The 16,339-nt window shown below is 44.1% G+C and overlaps 1 protein-coding gene across 1 annotated transcript in view; it reads left to right on the top strand.

Annotated features, from left to right (window-relative positions):
• The first annotated feature begins 286 nt into the window (after positions 1–286).
• The window catches only part of LOC101120969 (trichohyalin), a 49,946-nt gene continuing 33,893 nt past the window's right edge, over positions 287–16,339 (top strand). Inside the window, exons 1-3 of the mRNA XM_060396929.1 lie at positions 287–335; positions 1,602–1,759; positions 2,509–5,460. Coding sequence (XP_060252912.1) covers positions 1,622–1,759; positions 2,509–5,460 — 3,090 coding nt within the window. The 5' untranslated portion in view covers positions 287–335; positions 1,602–1,621. The remainder of the gene's footprint in view (positions 336–1,601; positions 1,760–2,508; positions 5,461–16,339) is intronic.

Below are 16,339 nucleotides of genomic sequence, written 5' to 3'. Positions count from 1 at the left end.
CATTGGACACGACTGAAGCAACTTAGCAGCAGCAGCAGCAGCTGCATGCATGCCTCCACATACACTCCCCTAATTAATGGGGCCAAGACTTGAACAGTGTCACCTACTGTGATGACAAGTTTCATGAGTAAATGGGGGAAGTAAATAAATCAAACGGTTTGCAGAGGGAGAGGTCAAGCTGGGCTGGGCCCAGAGTGATTCAGGTTCTGCCACAGAATGGGTGTCTCCTGGGATGGTCTAGTAGGACAATTAAAACCCCTATAAATAGGATGGGTTTGCAGGTGTCCAGTATCCTCTCCGGCTTCTGAATCTTCTGTTGATACCTCCTCAAGCAGGTAAGACATGCATGGGGAAGCAACAGCAGAATCCAAGAGCCTCTTGGTAGGGGCTGTGACGTGCTGGGCTGGGGAGGTACCCTGTGGCCTTAGGTACCTTCCTGCTTCCTTTTTTGCCTCTATCTGAGAATATGATAGCTCACAGGGACGGGGAGAGGGATGTACTTCTGAGTCTGTAAAATACACATGCCATTGTTTCTGTGTCCTAGGCATCCCAAAATGAAGGACTAGAACTCTCGGTGGATAAATTAGTCCCCCATAGCGGAGCATTTCCTTTTTGTGTAAATTAGGCCAGACCCAAGAGTTTAGGGCTCATTAGGGCCAAGGCCCCAGACCATGGGACCACAATAATATTCAAGTATCACTGCAATGAATTGCCATAAGGGACTCTGCTTGTGTCCTGCAATTCATCATTTGTCACTTATCCCTAGAGGCATCAATGGCATGCTTTTAGAAATCCAGTGTGCTTTGCCGCTAGGACTTCAGTCTAGAGGCCTGCAAACTCAGTAACTAGAATTTTTACATCATAGAAGAAATATTATTGAGATGGAGATTCCAGAAGACTCCAGCCTCCCAACATGGCTATGTAAACCTATCTGACTGTACATATTTCTTCTCACCTATGCAGTTAATTTAGCTTGCTATTTTTATCTAGAACAGTTTTTGTATCCACTTATTCTGCTTGCAATATATTTATAATATTCCAACATGACTATCCAGGCCAGAAGCACTTGCTGGAATTTAGTCTCTCAGAAAGCTTCCTTGGCACATGGCAAGAGACCTCTAGCCTTCTTTCCCACCTAAGTGAAGCTCATCAGAAGACTGAGGCCTTTTCAGAAGGACCTATTGAGTGCCCTCTTCAGTGTGCTGGTCATTGATAGAAAATTGTGCCTTATCATACTGGCTTCTGGCCCTACCTCTATGGCCTTCCTAATCTCCCTTCCTTTTTGTTCTAATATGAGCGTTTCAATCAAGCAAGTCCCATCTGAAGTAGAAGACAGAGCGTATAAAATCCTTATAATATTTTGTATTCTAGGATATCATCTCTTTCTATAGCAGGGGACACATAGTTTTCACTTTTATTCCATTGAACACATGATATTTGGAGTCTGACTGTGGGTCAGAGAGAGTAAAGAGTATAGCTAACAATGAGCTCTGTCATTTCTTAAACTTTTTTCCCTGACCGAAAGGGGCCACTTTTCCTCTGGAAATGCTGTCTCCTGGTCTTCATTGTAAATACAGACAATATAATGTTTCTTCTTTTAGGTTCCTCCATCTTTGCCAAAATGACCGAACTCCTGAACAGCATACTCACCGTGATTAAGGTGTTCCAGAGATATGCCAAAGAGAATGGGGACTCCACCTCACTATGCAAGGAAGAGTTGAAGCAGCTGCTCTTGGCTGAGTTTGGAGACATCCTCAGGGTAAGATGCTCAGACTTTGAGCCCCATGGAGACAAGTGTGAATTACAGTGATGCCTGCCTTTAAAACGTCATGCTTTTTGTTTCATTTGTTCATGATCTACCCTATAACTAAAAGAATTTCAGGCAGCTCCTTAGTAGTTCTCTTCCAGCACACACACACACACACACACACACACACACACACACACACCTCCTTGTATTTTTATTCAAACAAGAGGGAGTACAGCTTCAGGCTGGAAATCATTTCTCAGGAGAAAATCTGAGATTTGTACCTTGATTTCCATATTTAAGTGCTGTCCACACATCTCATTCATTCGTTTGTTCAGTAAAGAGTCACTGAACATCTACTACCTACCAGCACCATTCTGGGCACTGGGGATACAAATATGAATAAAACCAGCTTCCCCTCCCTCCAGGATCTCACAGTGTGGTTAGAAAACACAGATGAACAAACAATTACAACATAGCACGGGATGGAATGGGATAGCTTCTTCAAATGATTCAAAGTAATTATTAATGAAGCCGATTTTAAATAAGTGTATCTATCCCTATTGTCATGCTCCCATTGGTCCAGCAAGGGATGAGATTCTGAGAACCAGCTTATCAAAGACTAGAACCAAGCATGGGCCACTTTAGATTAGTGGGTTCTCAATCGAAGGTTTATGCAGGACTAAATGGACTGGGGCACAGATACTGACACTATCCATAAGCGAACATCTGATTTTTTTGCTTGTTTTATCTTTGCACAGAGACCAAATGACCCAGAGACTGTGGAAACCATCTTGAGCCTCTTGGATAGAAACAGAAATGAGCATGTTGATTTTCATGAATATCTCCTGATGGTGTTCCAGTTGGCCCAAGCCTGCTATCATAAGCTGGATAATGAATCAAATGGAGATAGAACCTCTCAGCAAGAAAGGAAGCAGGAGGGAACACAAGGCCATACGTTTCCAAGAAATACAGGCAGACAACACAGGAGGAGGCATGAGGGGGAAAGGCAGGATTCCTGCCACAGTCAGTCTGAGAAACAAAGCCAGGATACCCACCAAGATCAGTCTGAGGGCCAAGACAGGGACTCCCACTACGGGCAGACTCAGAGACCAGACAGGGACTCCCACTATGGGCAGACTGAGGGACAGGGTCAGGACTCCAGCTCTGGTCAAAGACTGAGTAATAAATCTGGCAGTGGCAATCCTGAAAGACAGGGCTATGTCTTTGCCCTAAATAAGTATGAGGAACAACTTCAAGATTCTCATTATGGCCAATCTGATAGGCTTGGACAACAGTCAAGCTATGGCCAGTCTGGAAGACTTAGAGAGGACCCTCAGTATAGCCAAACAAACCAACAGGAATCAGGCTCTTATAATGAACAGTCTGGAAGGCTGGGTCAGAAATCAGGCTGTGGTCAGAGAAATAGGCAAGAATTGGATTCTCACTGTGGCCAGACAGACAGACAAGGTCTGAGCACTCACTATAGCCAGACAAGGCCAGACAGACAAGGCCAGAGTTACCGTCATGATCAGACAGACAGACAAGGCCAGAGCTCTCAATCTGGTCAGACAGATAGACAAGGCCTGAGCTCTCACTATGATCAGATGGACAGACAAGGCCTGAGCTCTCACTATGGCCAGACGGACAGACAAGGCCTGAGCTCTCACTATGGCCAGACGGACAGACAAGGCCTGAGCTCTCACTATGGCCAGACAGACAGACAAGGCCTGAGCTCTCACTATAGTCAGACAGACAGACAAGGCCTGGGCTCTCACTATGATCAGACAGACAGACAAGGCCAGATTTCCCACTATGGTGAGACAGACAGACAAGGCCTGAGCTCTCACTATGGCCAGATAGACAGCCAAGGCCTGAGCTCTCACTATGGCCAGACAGACAGACAAGGCCTGAGCTCTCACTATGATCAGACGGACAGACAAGGCCTGAGCTCTCACTATGGCCAGAGGGACAGACAAGGCCTGAGCTCTCACTATGGCCAGACAGACAGACAAGGCCTGAGCTCTCACTATGGCCAGACAGACAGACAAGGCCTGAGCTCTCACTATGGCCAGACAGACAGACAAGGCCTGAGCTCTCACTATGGCCAGACGGACAGACAAGGCCTGAGCTCTCACGATGGCCAGACAGACAGACAAGGCCTGAGCTCTCACTATGATCAGACGGACAGACAAAGCCTGAGCTCACACTATGGTCAGACAGACAGACAAGGCCAGATTTCCCACTACGGTGAGACAGACAGACAAGGCCTGAGCATTCGATATAGTCAGACAGACAGACAAGCTGTGAACTCTCAATATGGTCAGTCAGAGACTGGGGAAACTAGGCAAAATAGGTACTTCCAAGGGAGTGAGGGAACAAGCAGAGACTCACATGTTGAGCAATCGGGAAGGCCAGGAAGACCAAGTCAACAGACTCAAGGGCAGGAAGTAAACCGAAATCAGGGACAGAGATCCCAGACTAGGGAAGGGCAGCAGAATAGTCGCCAGGCATGGGAGTCTGAAGAGGATACTCAACACAAACTAGTAGCACAAATTCAACAAGAAAGGCCACCCTGTCACAAAGGGAGAAACTGGCAGTCACACAGTAGTGAGCAGGGCCACAGACAGGCCCAGACCAGGCAGAGTCATGGTGAGAAGCAGAGCCACCAGGCAGAGGAAGAGCAGGACCACCAAAGCTGTGGTAGACAGAGTCATGAGGGTCAGGAAACTCCATATGAGACATGGGACAGGGAAACCTGTGAAGATGAGCAGACCCGTCAGAGACGAGACAGGCAAACCCATGAAGATGAGCAGACCCGTCAGAAACGAGACAGGCAAACCCATGAAGATGAGCAGACCCGTCAGAGACGAGACAGGCAAACCCATGAAGATGAGCAGACCCGTCAGAGACGAGACAGGCAAACCCATGAAGATGAGCAGACCCATCAGCGACAAGACGGGCAGACTCGTGAGGATCAGCAGACTGGTCAGAGTCAAGACAGGCAAACCCATGAAGATGAGCAGATCCATCAGAGACGAGACAGGCAAACACGTGAAGATGAGCAGATCCATCAGAGACGAGACAGGCAAGCCCATGAAGATGAGCAGACCCGTCAGAGACGAGACAGGCAAACCCGTGAGGATGAGCTGACCCGTCAGAGACGAGACAGGCAAACCCGTGAAGACGAGCAGACCCGTCAGAGACGAGACAGGCAAACCCGTGAAGACGAGCAGACCCGTCAGAGACGAGACAGGCAAACCCGTGAAGATGAGCAGACCCGTCAGAGACGAGATAGGCAAACCCGTGAAGACGAGCAGACCCATCAGCGACGAGACAAGCAAACCCATGAAGATGAGCAGACCCATCAGACACGAGACAGGCAAACCCATGAAGAGGATCAAAACTGTCGACAACAACAGGATCAGCAAACCCATAAGGATAAAGAAAGGTATCAAGAGTCCCAGTATCAACAGTCCCAGTATCAACAGTCCCAAGGGACCCAGCAAGGATATGCCAACAGAGAAAAACTCCATAAGAATGAAGATGGCCAGAGTCCAAGCTCCCAAGGAAGACGCAGTGACCTGGCCTTCCATCCAACCCAGAATGCTGGGAGGCCCCAAAGAAGAGAACAGGGTGGAAGTCACCCTATCAAGGCAACTATTGCTCCCAATCCACTCTATGACTACGTACAAGAGCAGAAAGGGGTTTGGCACTAGGCTGTGCATTGCACCAAGAGCTAAAGCAACACGAAGCCAAGGAAGAAATCTACACATCAAGTCCATCCTTACTTCTGCTTAAGAAATTTAAAACGTGTATCTTCATTCTCTCCTCTACTCTATCTAACCACAAGGATGCTTTTAGGAACTAGTATTCACTTCTAGGGCATTTCAGTTCTTTGATCAGCAATTCCAGAGTGCTCTGGTTGGGTAAAATCTGAGTGGTAAATTGGGTGAAATAATCAGATCCCAATTTTGATTAATTTGGGGATTTAAATCATTTCCTGGTTTGTTCTCTGCATAGGTGGGACAGGATTGGATCATTGAAAGGTAGGAATTTCACTCAAAAGTTCAGAAACAGGAAAGGCATTCTGAAGATACACATTATAACCTGAGGAGAGGACACCAGGACTTAGAGAGCTCTTGTGGCTAAACCATCAAGGATTGCAAGCGTCGTAGCCTACACTAAAATGAAATACAGTGAGAGGCTGCTAGACGTCCACAACACCCCCATGCCCATGTCTCTACCCCTCATCAAGACTGGCCACTGAGCTATCATGAGAGCTGATTGGACTGATTCCAGTTTGATGCCTTTTAGTTTCTGATCACATGAAACAGCAAACATTTCATCTGTTTGCAGATTCCAACAAGCCAACACTGTTGATCCCTAGTTCCTGGAGCCTGAAAACCTTTCATGAGAAAGTCTATGGAATTGTATTAAAATACCCAATAAATGATTGGTGAGCATCAACCTCAGTGACTCTTTTCCTTCTTCACTATGGGGCCATCCTATCTTCACTTGTGGGCATTTTCCAAGGATAAGAAATCATTTCTCCACTTTTAAGATCTCTTTGTTCTTTGAGCTCCTGAGCACTTAAAAAAATAAGAATCAATAAGAAACAAATAACAAGGAGTCAAAAGGAACTTATCTAAACATCATCTTCAGTTCCTTCCCCTGCAGAGGAGTCAAATTTGACCCCTTCCACTCATTCAGCTCCATATTCAAGTGATCATTGTGTGTGTGCGCGCTTAGTTATTCAGTCGTGTCTGACTCTTTGCGACCCCATGAACTGTAGCCCACCAGGCTCTTCTGTCCATGGGATTCTCCAGGCAAGAATACTGGAGTGGGTTGCCACTTCCTTCTCCAGGGGATCTTCCTGACCCAGGGATTGGACTCAGGTCTCCTGCATTGTAGGCAGATTCTTTACCATCTGAGCCACCAAGGAAGCCCGCAAGTGATCATTAAGTCTTGCCAACTCAACATCCACCACACCTCTTAAATCTCTTCCCACTTCTCCATTCCACCACCTTAACCTCCCTTCTCTTCAGTGACCTGAGAATAAAGTTCATACTCCTTAGCATGGCACCCAGGACCTCCACAATCTAACCAGATGACCTACCCAGCCTAATCTCATGAAAGACTCCTCCAAGGAGCATTTAATACTTTTTCTTAGTATACCATAGACTTTCCATAATTCATATTTTTAATATACAATTCCACAGCCTGGAATACCTTCCCCCCTCTTTCAGTCTGGCAAAAACCTCAGCATCCTCTGTGTCCCAGCTAAAATATCACACCTATGGGCAGCTTCCCTGGATACTCCAAGCATTCCTTCCCCTAAATTTTTACTCATTCCTGTGATATCATTTGTTACACTATAGTAATTATCTCCTCTACCAACCTGGAAATAAGACCATATCTCACTCAAACTTATACTACTTAGCACTTAGTGCCTCCACTGAAGTTTAGTGGCCCTCATCATTTGTTGAATAGATAGGCAGATGGAGAAAATTAGTCTGACTTCAGAATAAATTCAACTGAAAATTTATTAGGGCTTTCTGATCTATTATGCAGTAATAGACAAGGGAAATTGATGAGACCCTTATTCAGTAAGTGAATGGAAAAATAACCTCTTTGGATATTTTAATCAAAAGGGGAATTAGTGCCCAGAATTATATGGGTTGAATCATTGAAAAATGGGGAGCAATTTCTGGAACTATTGGGTTCAATACATCACCAGTGCTGCAGTTAAGGAATGAGAAAGCTGGAATCCAGAAGTGGCCTCACATTACTGCCGAAATTACCTATCAACATCCATGACTCCATAACCTTATTTGCCAACAGAAATAACCCAAATCACAGTATCTTCCAAATATCATGTAAAATCACCTGATAAAATGTAATTCACATCTAGAACTCTAAAATAAGGGAGTCTAGGAAACACAGAAGTAGATAAGAATGGATACTGAGGACTATCAGATCATCTTCACCATAGGAAGGATATAAAAACTCATAACAACAATTTGTTTCCTGAAGAAGATTCCTATCTAATAGCAAGAAATATGTGTACAGCAAAAAAACCATTAAATAAGACAAAAATGTCCCAAGTACAAGAAAATTGCTGTCATGACACCAAGAAGGGAGTAGCTCTGCTTGAAAAGGTTTTTAAAAGGCTTTATCAGGAAAGCATCTAAACTAGGGCCATGATCCTAGGAGAGAGGGGATGAGAAAAGTCACAGCTTGTCCTGGGACTTAAGCTCAGTGGGGAGGCCCATATGCTGGCTGCTGTTTAAATGGCATAATTGTTCATAGGTAAGATGGGTCTTCTTCACAAATGTTTTCCACAACTTAGACTCGCCCCAGAAAGCTAAAGTAGAGGGTGGAGAATAAACCAGGGTGAATGGTCTCAAAATCTGGAAGCGACTCAGGGGTCATGGAGGCTCTCAGTGGGTGAGCCAGGCAGTAAAGAATGGGAGCAATTAAGGCAACCAGGCTGGGAAACAGCACAAGTAAATATAGCAAAGGAAAGCCCAGGAAAGTTTGATGAAGCAAGAGGTATACAAACAGACACTACAGAGAGTCAAAGCTGAAAGGGCAAAGTGAGCTAGATCATGGAGGACCTCAAAATCTACCATGAAGCCTTTCTATCTGGGATTTTTTCTTTCTGTTATTAGTAGGAGCCACAAAGTTTTCTTAGCAGAAAATGAGAGGAAAACTGGCAGGACAGATGTTTGGGATGGAGAGAAACAGCTAATATAAGGACGGAGTTAGGTGTAGGCCTCATAGTCAACAAGAGTCCAAAATGCAGTACTTGGGTGCAGTCTCAAAAATGACAGAATGATCTCTGTTCATTTCCAAGGCAAACCATTCAATATCACAGTAATCCAAGTCTATGCCCCAACCAGTAATACTGAAGATGCTAAAGTTGGACAGTTCTATGAAGACTTACAAGATCTTCTAGAACCAACACCCAAAAGAGATGTCCTTTTCATTATAGGGGGCTGGAATGCAAAAGTAGGAAGTCAAGAGATACCTGGAGTAACAGGCAAATTTGACCTTGGAGTACAAAAATGAAGCAGGGCAAAGGCTAACAAGAGTTTTGCCAAGAGAACACACTTGTCATAGCAAACACTCACTTTCAACAACACAAGAGAAGACTCTACACATGGACATCACCAGATGGTCAATATCAAAATCAGATTGATTACATTCTTTGCAGCCCAAGATGGAGAAGCTCTATACAGTCAGCAAAAACAAGACCAGGGGCTGACTATGGCTGAGATCATGAACTGAATTCCTTATTGCCAAATTCAGCCTTAAATTGAAGAAAGTAGGGAAAACTCCTGGACTATCCAGCTATGACCTAAATCAAAACCCTTATGATCATACAGTGGAAGTGACAAATAGATTCAAGGGATTAGATCTGATAGAGTGCCTGAAGAACTATGGAATGAGGTTCGTGACACTGTACAAGAGACAGGGATCAAGACCATCCCCAAGGAAAAAAAAGGCAAAAAGGCCAGATGGTTGTCTGAGGAGGCCTTACAAATAGCTGTGAAAAGAAGAGAACTGAAAAGTAAAGGAGAAAAGGAAAGATACACCCATTTGAGTGCAGAGTTCCAAAGGATAGCAAGGAGACATAAGAAAGCCTTCCTCAGTGATCAATGCAAAGAAATAGCAGAAAACAACTTAATGAGAAAGACTAGAGATCTTTTCAAGAAAATTAGAGATACCAAGGGAACATTTCATGCAAAGATGGGCACGATAAAGGACAGAAATGGTATGGACCTAACAGAAGCAGATGGTATCAAGAAGAGGTGGCAAGAATACACAGAAGAACTATACAAAAAAGATCTTCACAACCCAGATCATCATGATGGTATGATCACTCAGCTAGAGCCAGACATCCTGGAATGTGAAGTCAAGTGGGCCTTAGAAAGCATCACTACAAACAAAGCTAGTGGAGGTGATGGAATTTCAGTTGATCTATTTAAAATCCTAAAAGATGATGCTGTGAAAGTGCTGCACTCAATATGCCAAAAAATTTGGAAAACTCAGCAGTGGCCACAGGACTGGAAAAGGTCAGTTTTCATTCCAATCCCAAAGAAGGCAATGCCAAAGAATGCTCAAACTACCACACAATGGCACTCATCTCACACACTAGTAAAGTAATGCTCAAAATTCTCCAAGCCAGGCTTCAACAGCATGTGAACCGAGAACTTTCAGATGTTCCAACTGGATTTCAAAAGGGCAGAGGAACCAGATATCAAATTGCCAACATCTGTTGGATCATCAAAAAAGCAAGAGAGTTCCAGGAAAACATCTACTTCTGTTTTATTAACTATGCCAAAGCCTCTGACTGTGTGGATCACAACAAACTGTGGAAAATTCTTAAGAGATGGGAATACCAGACCACTTGATCTGCCTCCTGAGAAATCTGTATGCAGATCAAGAAGCAACAATTAGAACTGGACGTGGAACAACAGACTGGTTCCAAATTGGGAAAGGAGTGCGCCAAGGCTGTGTATTGTCACCCTGCTTATTTAACTTATATGCAGAATACATCATGCAAAATGCTGGACTGGGTGAAGCACAAGCTGGGATCAAGTTGCCAGAAGAAATATCAATAACCTCAGGTAGGCAGATGACACCACCCTTACAGCAGAAAGCAAAGAAGAACTAAAGAGCCTCTTGATGAAAGTGAAACAGGAGAGTGAAAAAGTTGGCTTAAAACTCAACACTCAGAAAACTAAGATCATGGCATCTGGTCCCATCATTTCATGGCAAATAGATGGAGAAACAATGGAAGCAGTGACAGACTTTATTTTGGGGCGCTCCAAATCACTGCAGATGGTGACTGCAGCCATGAAATTAAAGGATACTTGCTCCTTGGAAGAAAAGCTATGATCAACCTAGACAGCATATTAAAAAGCAGAGACATTACTTTGCCAACAAAGGTCCATCTAGGCAAAGCTATGATTTTTCCAGTAGTCATGTATGGACGTGAGAGTTGGACTATAAAGAAAGCTGAGCACTTTAGTACTGATGCTTTGGAACTATGGTGTTGGAGAAAACTCTTGAGAGTCCCTTGGACAGCAAGGAGATCCAACCAGTCAATCCTAAAGGAAATCAGTCCTGAATATTCATTGGAAGGACTGATGCAGAAGCTGAAACTCCAATATTTTGGCCACCTGATGCAAAAAACTGACTCACTGGAAAAGACCCTGATGCTGAGAAGGATTTAAGGCAGGAGGAGAAGGGGATGACAGAGGATGAGACGGTTGGATGGCATCACCAACTAGATGGACATGAGTTTGAGCAAGCTCCAAGAGTCAGTGATGGACAGGGAGGCCTGGGGTGCTGCAGTCCATGGGGTCTCAAAGAGTCAGACACGACTGAGCGACTGAATTGAACTAGATGAACTTGATCTGTAGAACTTCCCCATCACAGGTACAATCTAAGCCCATGCAGACCTTGGAACATGGCAGACTGCAGGGCTATCTAAGCTGAGCCCAAAACCAAAGATGAGAGTGGGGGTCTGCCCTTAAGAGGGAGTGAAAGGAGGGAGGAGAAACATTTTAATGTGTTACAGGCTAACCAGAAGTAGGCTCTGCCATCAGCAAAATTTAAAAAAAAAAAAAAAAAAAAAAAGCAGCTGTCTGGATCTAAACCATAGAGCAACCTTCCAAATTTTTTCGACTGAAAATGAAGACTGTCCCTCTTAAGCACCATCTATTCTCAAACTCAGCAAATCAGGAAAACTGTGAAGATAACTCACAGCGCTTCCTCCAAATATAACTAAATTACAAAGGGACATCATTCCCCTGCAGAAAATTGTTCTTTATTTCACTGCAGCCCAACTTTCTTCCCCCTTGGGACTGACTCCTGAGCTGTTTTCTCCTCTAACTATGGGCTATTTTATCCTGTCCTTTGGCTTTAAATGTGTCAGTATTTCTGAGGATCTCCAATCTTCATCTCTAACGTCTTTCTTAAACTCCAGGCTCACATATTCTCCAATAATCTACTTGGCATTTCCACCTGGACCTCTAAATAGCATCTCAGTCTTAGCATTCCCAAACAGAACTCTCAATTTAACTTGTTTCTCCTTTAATGTCCTCCATTTTAGTAAGTCGGTAGCACCATCTACAATGCTCAGGCAAAAACCTAAGGTATATACTTTGTTGTAATCATTCCTTCCTCCCAAATCAAACTCATCAGCAAATCCTTTTGTTTCTGTCTCAAAATATAGGGTGGCCCAAATTCACCATCCGTGTTCTTGCCTGGAGAATCCTAGGGACAGAGCAGCCTGGTGGGCTTCTGTCTATGGGGTCGCGCAGAGTCGGACACGACTGACGCGACTTAGCAGCAGTAGCAGCAAATTCACCATCACTGCCATGTCTAGTCCTAACACCCCCATCACCACCATCTCTCTCCTGGGATACAGCAATAGCTTCCTGATGCAAGTCCTTACTCCTCTGCGGAATGTAAACCACATCATGTCACTCCCCTGCTTAAAATTCTTGACAGTTTCTCACCACGCTGACGATAACAGTCAATATTCTTCCCAGGGCCTTTCTACGCTGGGTCTCTTCCAGACCTCATTTTTCGACACTCTCTTGTACAGTCACCAACCATTCTGGCCTTCTTTCTTTCTTTGATTCTGGTAGGATAAGCTGGTTCCTATTTAGAGCAGCTAATTTTTTTTTTTTTTTTTTGGTCTGGAATGGGCATCTCCCCGATTTATATGGCTGCCTTCCTATTTCATCTAGGTATCAGCTAAAGAGTATACCTCCTCAGAGAAGCTTTCTCTAACTTTTAATCTTAAAGAATAGTCTTCCAATCACTCTCAACTACATCCTCTTCTTTTTGTCACTATTGTCAGCACTTTTCATATCTGGTACATTGTTTTCATACTCCTTGTTTATAGTCATCTTCCCTCAGTTGGAACTTAAGGCCCACAAGAACAAGGATTCTGTTTGTCCTGTTTGCCACTGTACCCTCTACATCAAAAACAGTGGTCGCTTCAAAATGATTTTGCTCTACCCTTCTCCTTTACCATATAAGGCAATGAGAGAGAAGCAAGTTTCCAACATGGAAGGCTTGAAGATGATGGAACAACCAAGATGCCTCTGAATAAAGTGTGTATATGGCAGGGAGGGGGCCAGGAACTCAGAGTTTGCAGCCCTCTATAGTAAAGTATAATAAAGCAACCCTAGTGGGGTGGCATAGACAGTGCCCATCTGATCTGATTTTTCACATAGTATTTTTTATTTATCACATAGTACTTTGAAATGAAATTTGTTACCTGCATGCCTTGATTTTTCTCTGTAACATTTAGCAAGGTAGGCACGCATGCACACAAACTGGCTGATCATGGTGCATGCCCAATAAGTGTTTGTGTCAACTGAATGCTCACAGAAGCCCTCTGTGATCTGGCTGCAGTCTACATTTGCAACCTGGTTGCCAACAATACCCCAATATGCCACCTAGACTCCAACTTAACTAGACAACTTCGCACTATACTTTGGAAGCAAACTGGAGAAATTATACAATCATATGGGGTTCTAGCGCCACCTACTGATCACTGGATTCCCTGTGTCCTTGCTGCTGTTTAGTTGCTAAGCAGTGTCTGACTCTTCCAGACCTCATGCACTGTAGACAGAGAGGCTCCTCTGACCAGGGGATTTCCCTGTGTTCTTAGATGGCTAGGAAAAAAAATGACAAATGCTAATCCGGTCACAGTTTGGCACCCTCTGCCCAGTGAACAAGTAAGACTCTTGTCATATGTACTGGTCACCAGTTTCTACTACAGCAGCTATCCCCCCCAACTGTACAGTGCATCATGTAGTAGCCACTCAGTTAAGAGCAGCAGTTTGGGAGTCCAACAGAAGTGAGTTCCAATCCTGACCCAACTACTCAACTTTTGTATTACTTAATCCTCAGTTTCTTCATTTAAAAATTCTGATAATAATATCTTCTTCATAGGGTGGCTGTAAGGATCTGCAGAGTACCTGACATGGTACCTGGCACATTCTAGGCACTGCTGCTGCTGCTGCTAAGTCACTTCAGTCGTCTCCGACTCTGTGTGACCCCATAGATGGCCGCCCACCAGGCTCCTCCGTCCCTGGGATTCTCCAGGCAAGAACACTGGAGTGGGTTGCCATTTCCTTCCCCATTCTAGGCACTAGAGAACTGCAAAGATACAACCCTTGCCTTAAAAGAGCTCAGACTAGTCAGGGTTAGAGCAAAGGCTGAGCTATGCATGTAAGTAAGTGAAGTGAAGTGAAGTGAAGTCACTCAGTCGTGTCCGACTCTTTGTGACCCCGTGGACTGTAGCCTACCAAGATCCTCTGTCCATGGGATTCTCCAGGCAAGAATACTGGAGTGGGTTGCCATTTCCTTCTCCAGGGTATCTTCCCCACCCAGGGATCAAACCAGGGTTTCCCGCACTGGAGGCAGACACTTTAACCTCTGAGCCACCAGGGAAGCCCTTGCATGTAAGTAAAGATGCTATGATTCAATGCACAAAATTTTTTGATCACTTCATGTAGATTAAGTACTGTAACTGCAGGTGGTAAGATGATAAGAAAGAAAGCACCATGGATGCTCAAAAGAGGGAAGATATGTGCAGGTGGGGCAAAAGAAGTATCTTCAGGATAGAGGAAGCATCTATCTTAGATTTTAGTGGTTGATTAGGATTTAAACAAGCAGGTGGATTTATTTAACCAAGATTGTACTCATTCTTAAAATCTTACTTCAAACGTCATCTCCATAAAGCCATCCCCCACACCTACCTTGAAAGTGAAAGTGAAAGTGAAAGAAGTTGCTCAGTCGTGTCCGACTCTTTGCTACCCCATGGACTGTAGCCTACGAGGCTCCTCTGTCCATGGGATTCTCCAGGCAAGAGTGCTAGAGTGGGTTGCCATTTCCTTCTCCAGGAGATCTTCCCAACCCAGGGATCGAACCCAGGTCTCCTGCATTGCAGGCAGATGCTTTACCATCTGAGCCACCTCCACCTGTCTGTTCCTAGTATTATCAATCCTCTTGTGGCATTCTAATTCATTCTGCTTATTTTAAAGTTCATAATTTACAAGTCTGTCTTTCACACTGTCTTCCACATACTTCCCTAAAACCAAATAAATCATTGATAGTATGCATTTATAAGACCCCACAGTGTGATACCTACTAATAATAGCAATATTTCCATACATATAAGGTGGGGGCTGCTGTTCAAAAGTCTCAGATTCATTCATTCACCCAACGAACACTGATGACTTAAGTTTGCTGGACACTGTGCTGGTCACTGGGGGATACAGAGGCAGGGTGTCTGTCATCAAGAATTCACGATTTCTGCAGCAGGAAGACAATCACAACACCTTGTGATGGGTCTAAGAGAACTAACAATTGTTTGCAGATACAGGTAAAAAAAAATAATAGCCATCACTAACTCTCCCTGAGCACATCACTAGCTTCCCCTGAGTGCGTCCCCAGGGACAATGCTGAGTGCTCACATGCTTTATCCTCTCACAAACCCTAGTAAATTTGGTGCTTTTCATCTTATCCACTTTATAGATGAGAAAGCCAAGGCATGGAGAGATTAAAGAACTTCCCCCAAAGTCATGCATCTTGTGAGTGACAAGAACAAAATTCAAATCCAGACTTGACCTCTAAAATCCATGTTTTAAATTATTTGATTTCTATCTACCCCAATGAAAAGAGCCTACTCAATGAGTACCGTAATTTGTGGAACAGAATGTAACTGCCATGTCAACCAGTCTGGGCTAGAACTGCTAAACACAGGGCACAATGCTAGTACTGTAGAGGACACAGATATGCAAAATTATCCCTGCCCCCGAGGAGCTCACAGTCTACTGAGAGGTGTAATGTATATAAATCAGTACGCTTAATCCATAGAACACTCTGAGAGGCCTGCAATCAAGCACAAGGACCAAGAGAAAAAAAACTCTATCCCAGTGGGGAATGCTAGACAGAGGGTTTCTTGCTGGAAGAATCAGTTGGCCTGGCCTTTAAGGGTGATTCCAGGGATTAGATCTGATAATCAGAGTGCCTGAAGAACTATGGACGGAGGTTCATGACATTGTACAGGAGACAGGGATCAAGACCATCCCCAAGAAAAAAAAAGGCAAAATGGTTGTCTGAGGAGGCCTTACAAATAGCTGTGAAAAGAAGAGAACTGAAAAGTAAAGGAGAAAAGGAAAGATACACCCATTTGAGTGCAAAGTTCCAAAGGATAGCAAGGAGACATAAGAAAGCCTTCCTCAGTGATCAATGCAAAGAAATAGCGGAAAACAACAGAATGGGAAAGACTAGAGATCTCTTCAAGAAAATTAGAGATACCAAGGGAACATTTCATGCAAAGATGGGCACGATAAAGGACAGAAATGGTATGGACCTAACAGAAGCAGAAGATATTAAGAAGAGGTAGCAAGAATACACAGAACTATACAAAAAAGATCTTCACAACCCAGATCATCACGATGGTGTGATCACTCAGCTAGAGCCAGACATCCTGGAATGTGAAGTCAAGTGGGCCTTAGGAAGCATCACTATCAACAAAGCTAGTGGAGGTGA

This window comes from Ovis aries, chromosome 1, assembly GCF_016772045.2.
Source record: "Ovis aries strain OAR_USU_Benz2616 breed Rambouillet chromosome 1, ARS-UI_Ramb_v3.0, whole genome shotgun sequence".
NCBI classification, from domain to species: Eukaryota; Metazoa; Chordata; class Mammalia; order Artiodactyla; family Bovidae; genus Ovis; species Ovis aries.
Note: the sequence above shows the minus strand (reverse complement) of the source record. Positions and strands in the feature narration are given on the sequence as shown.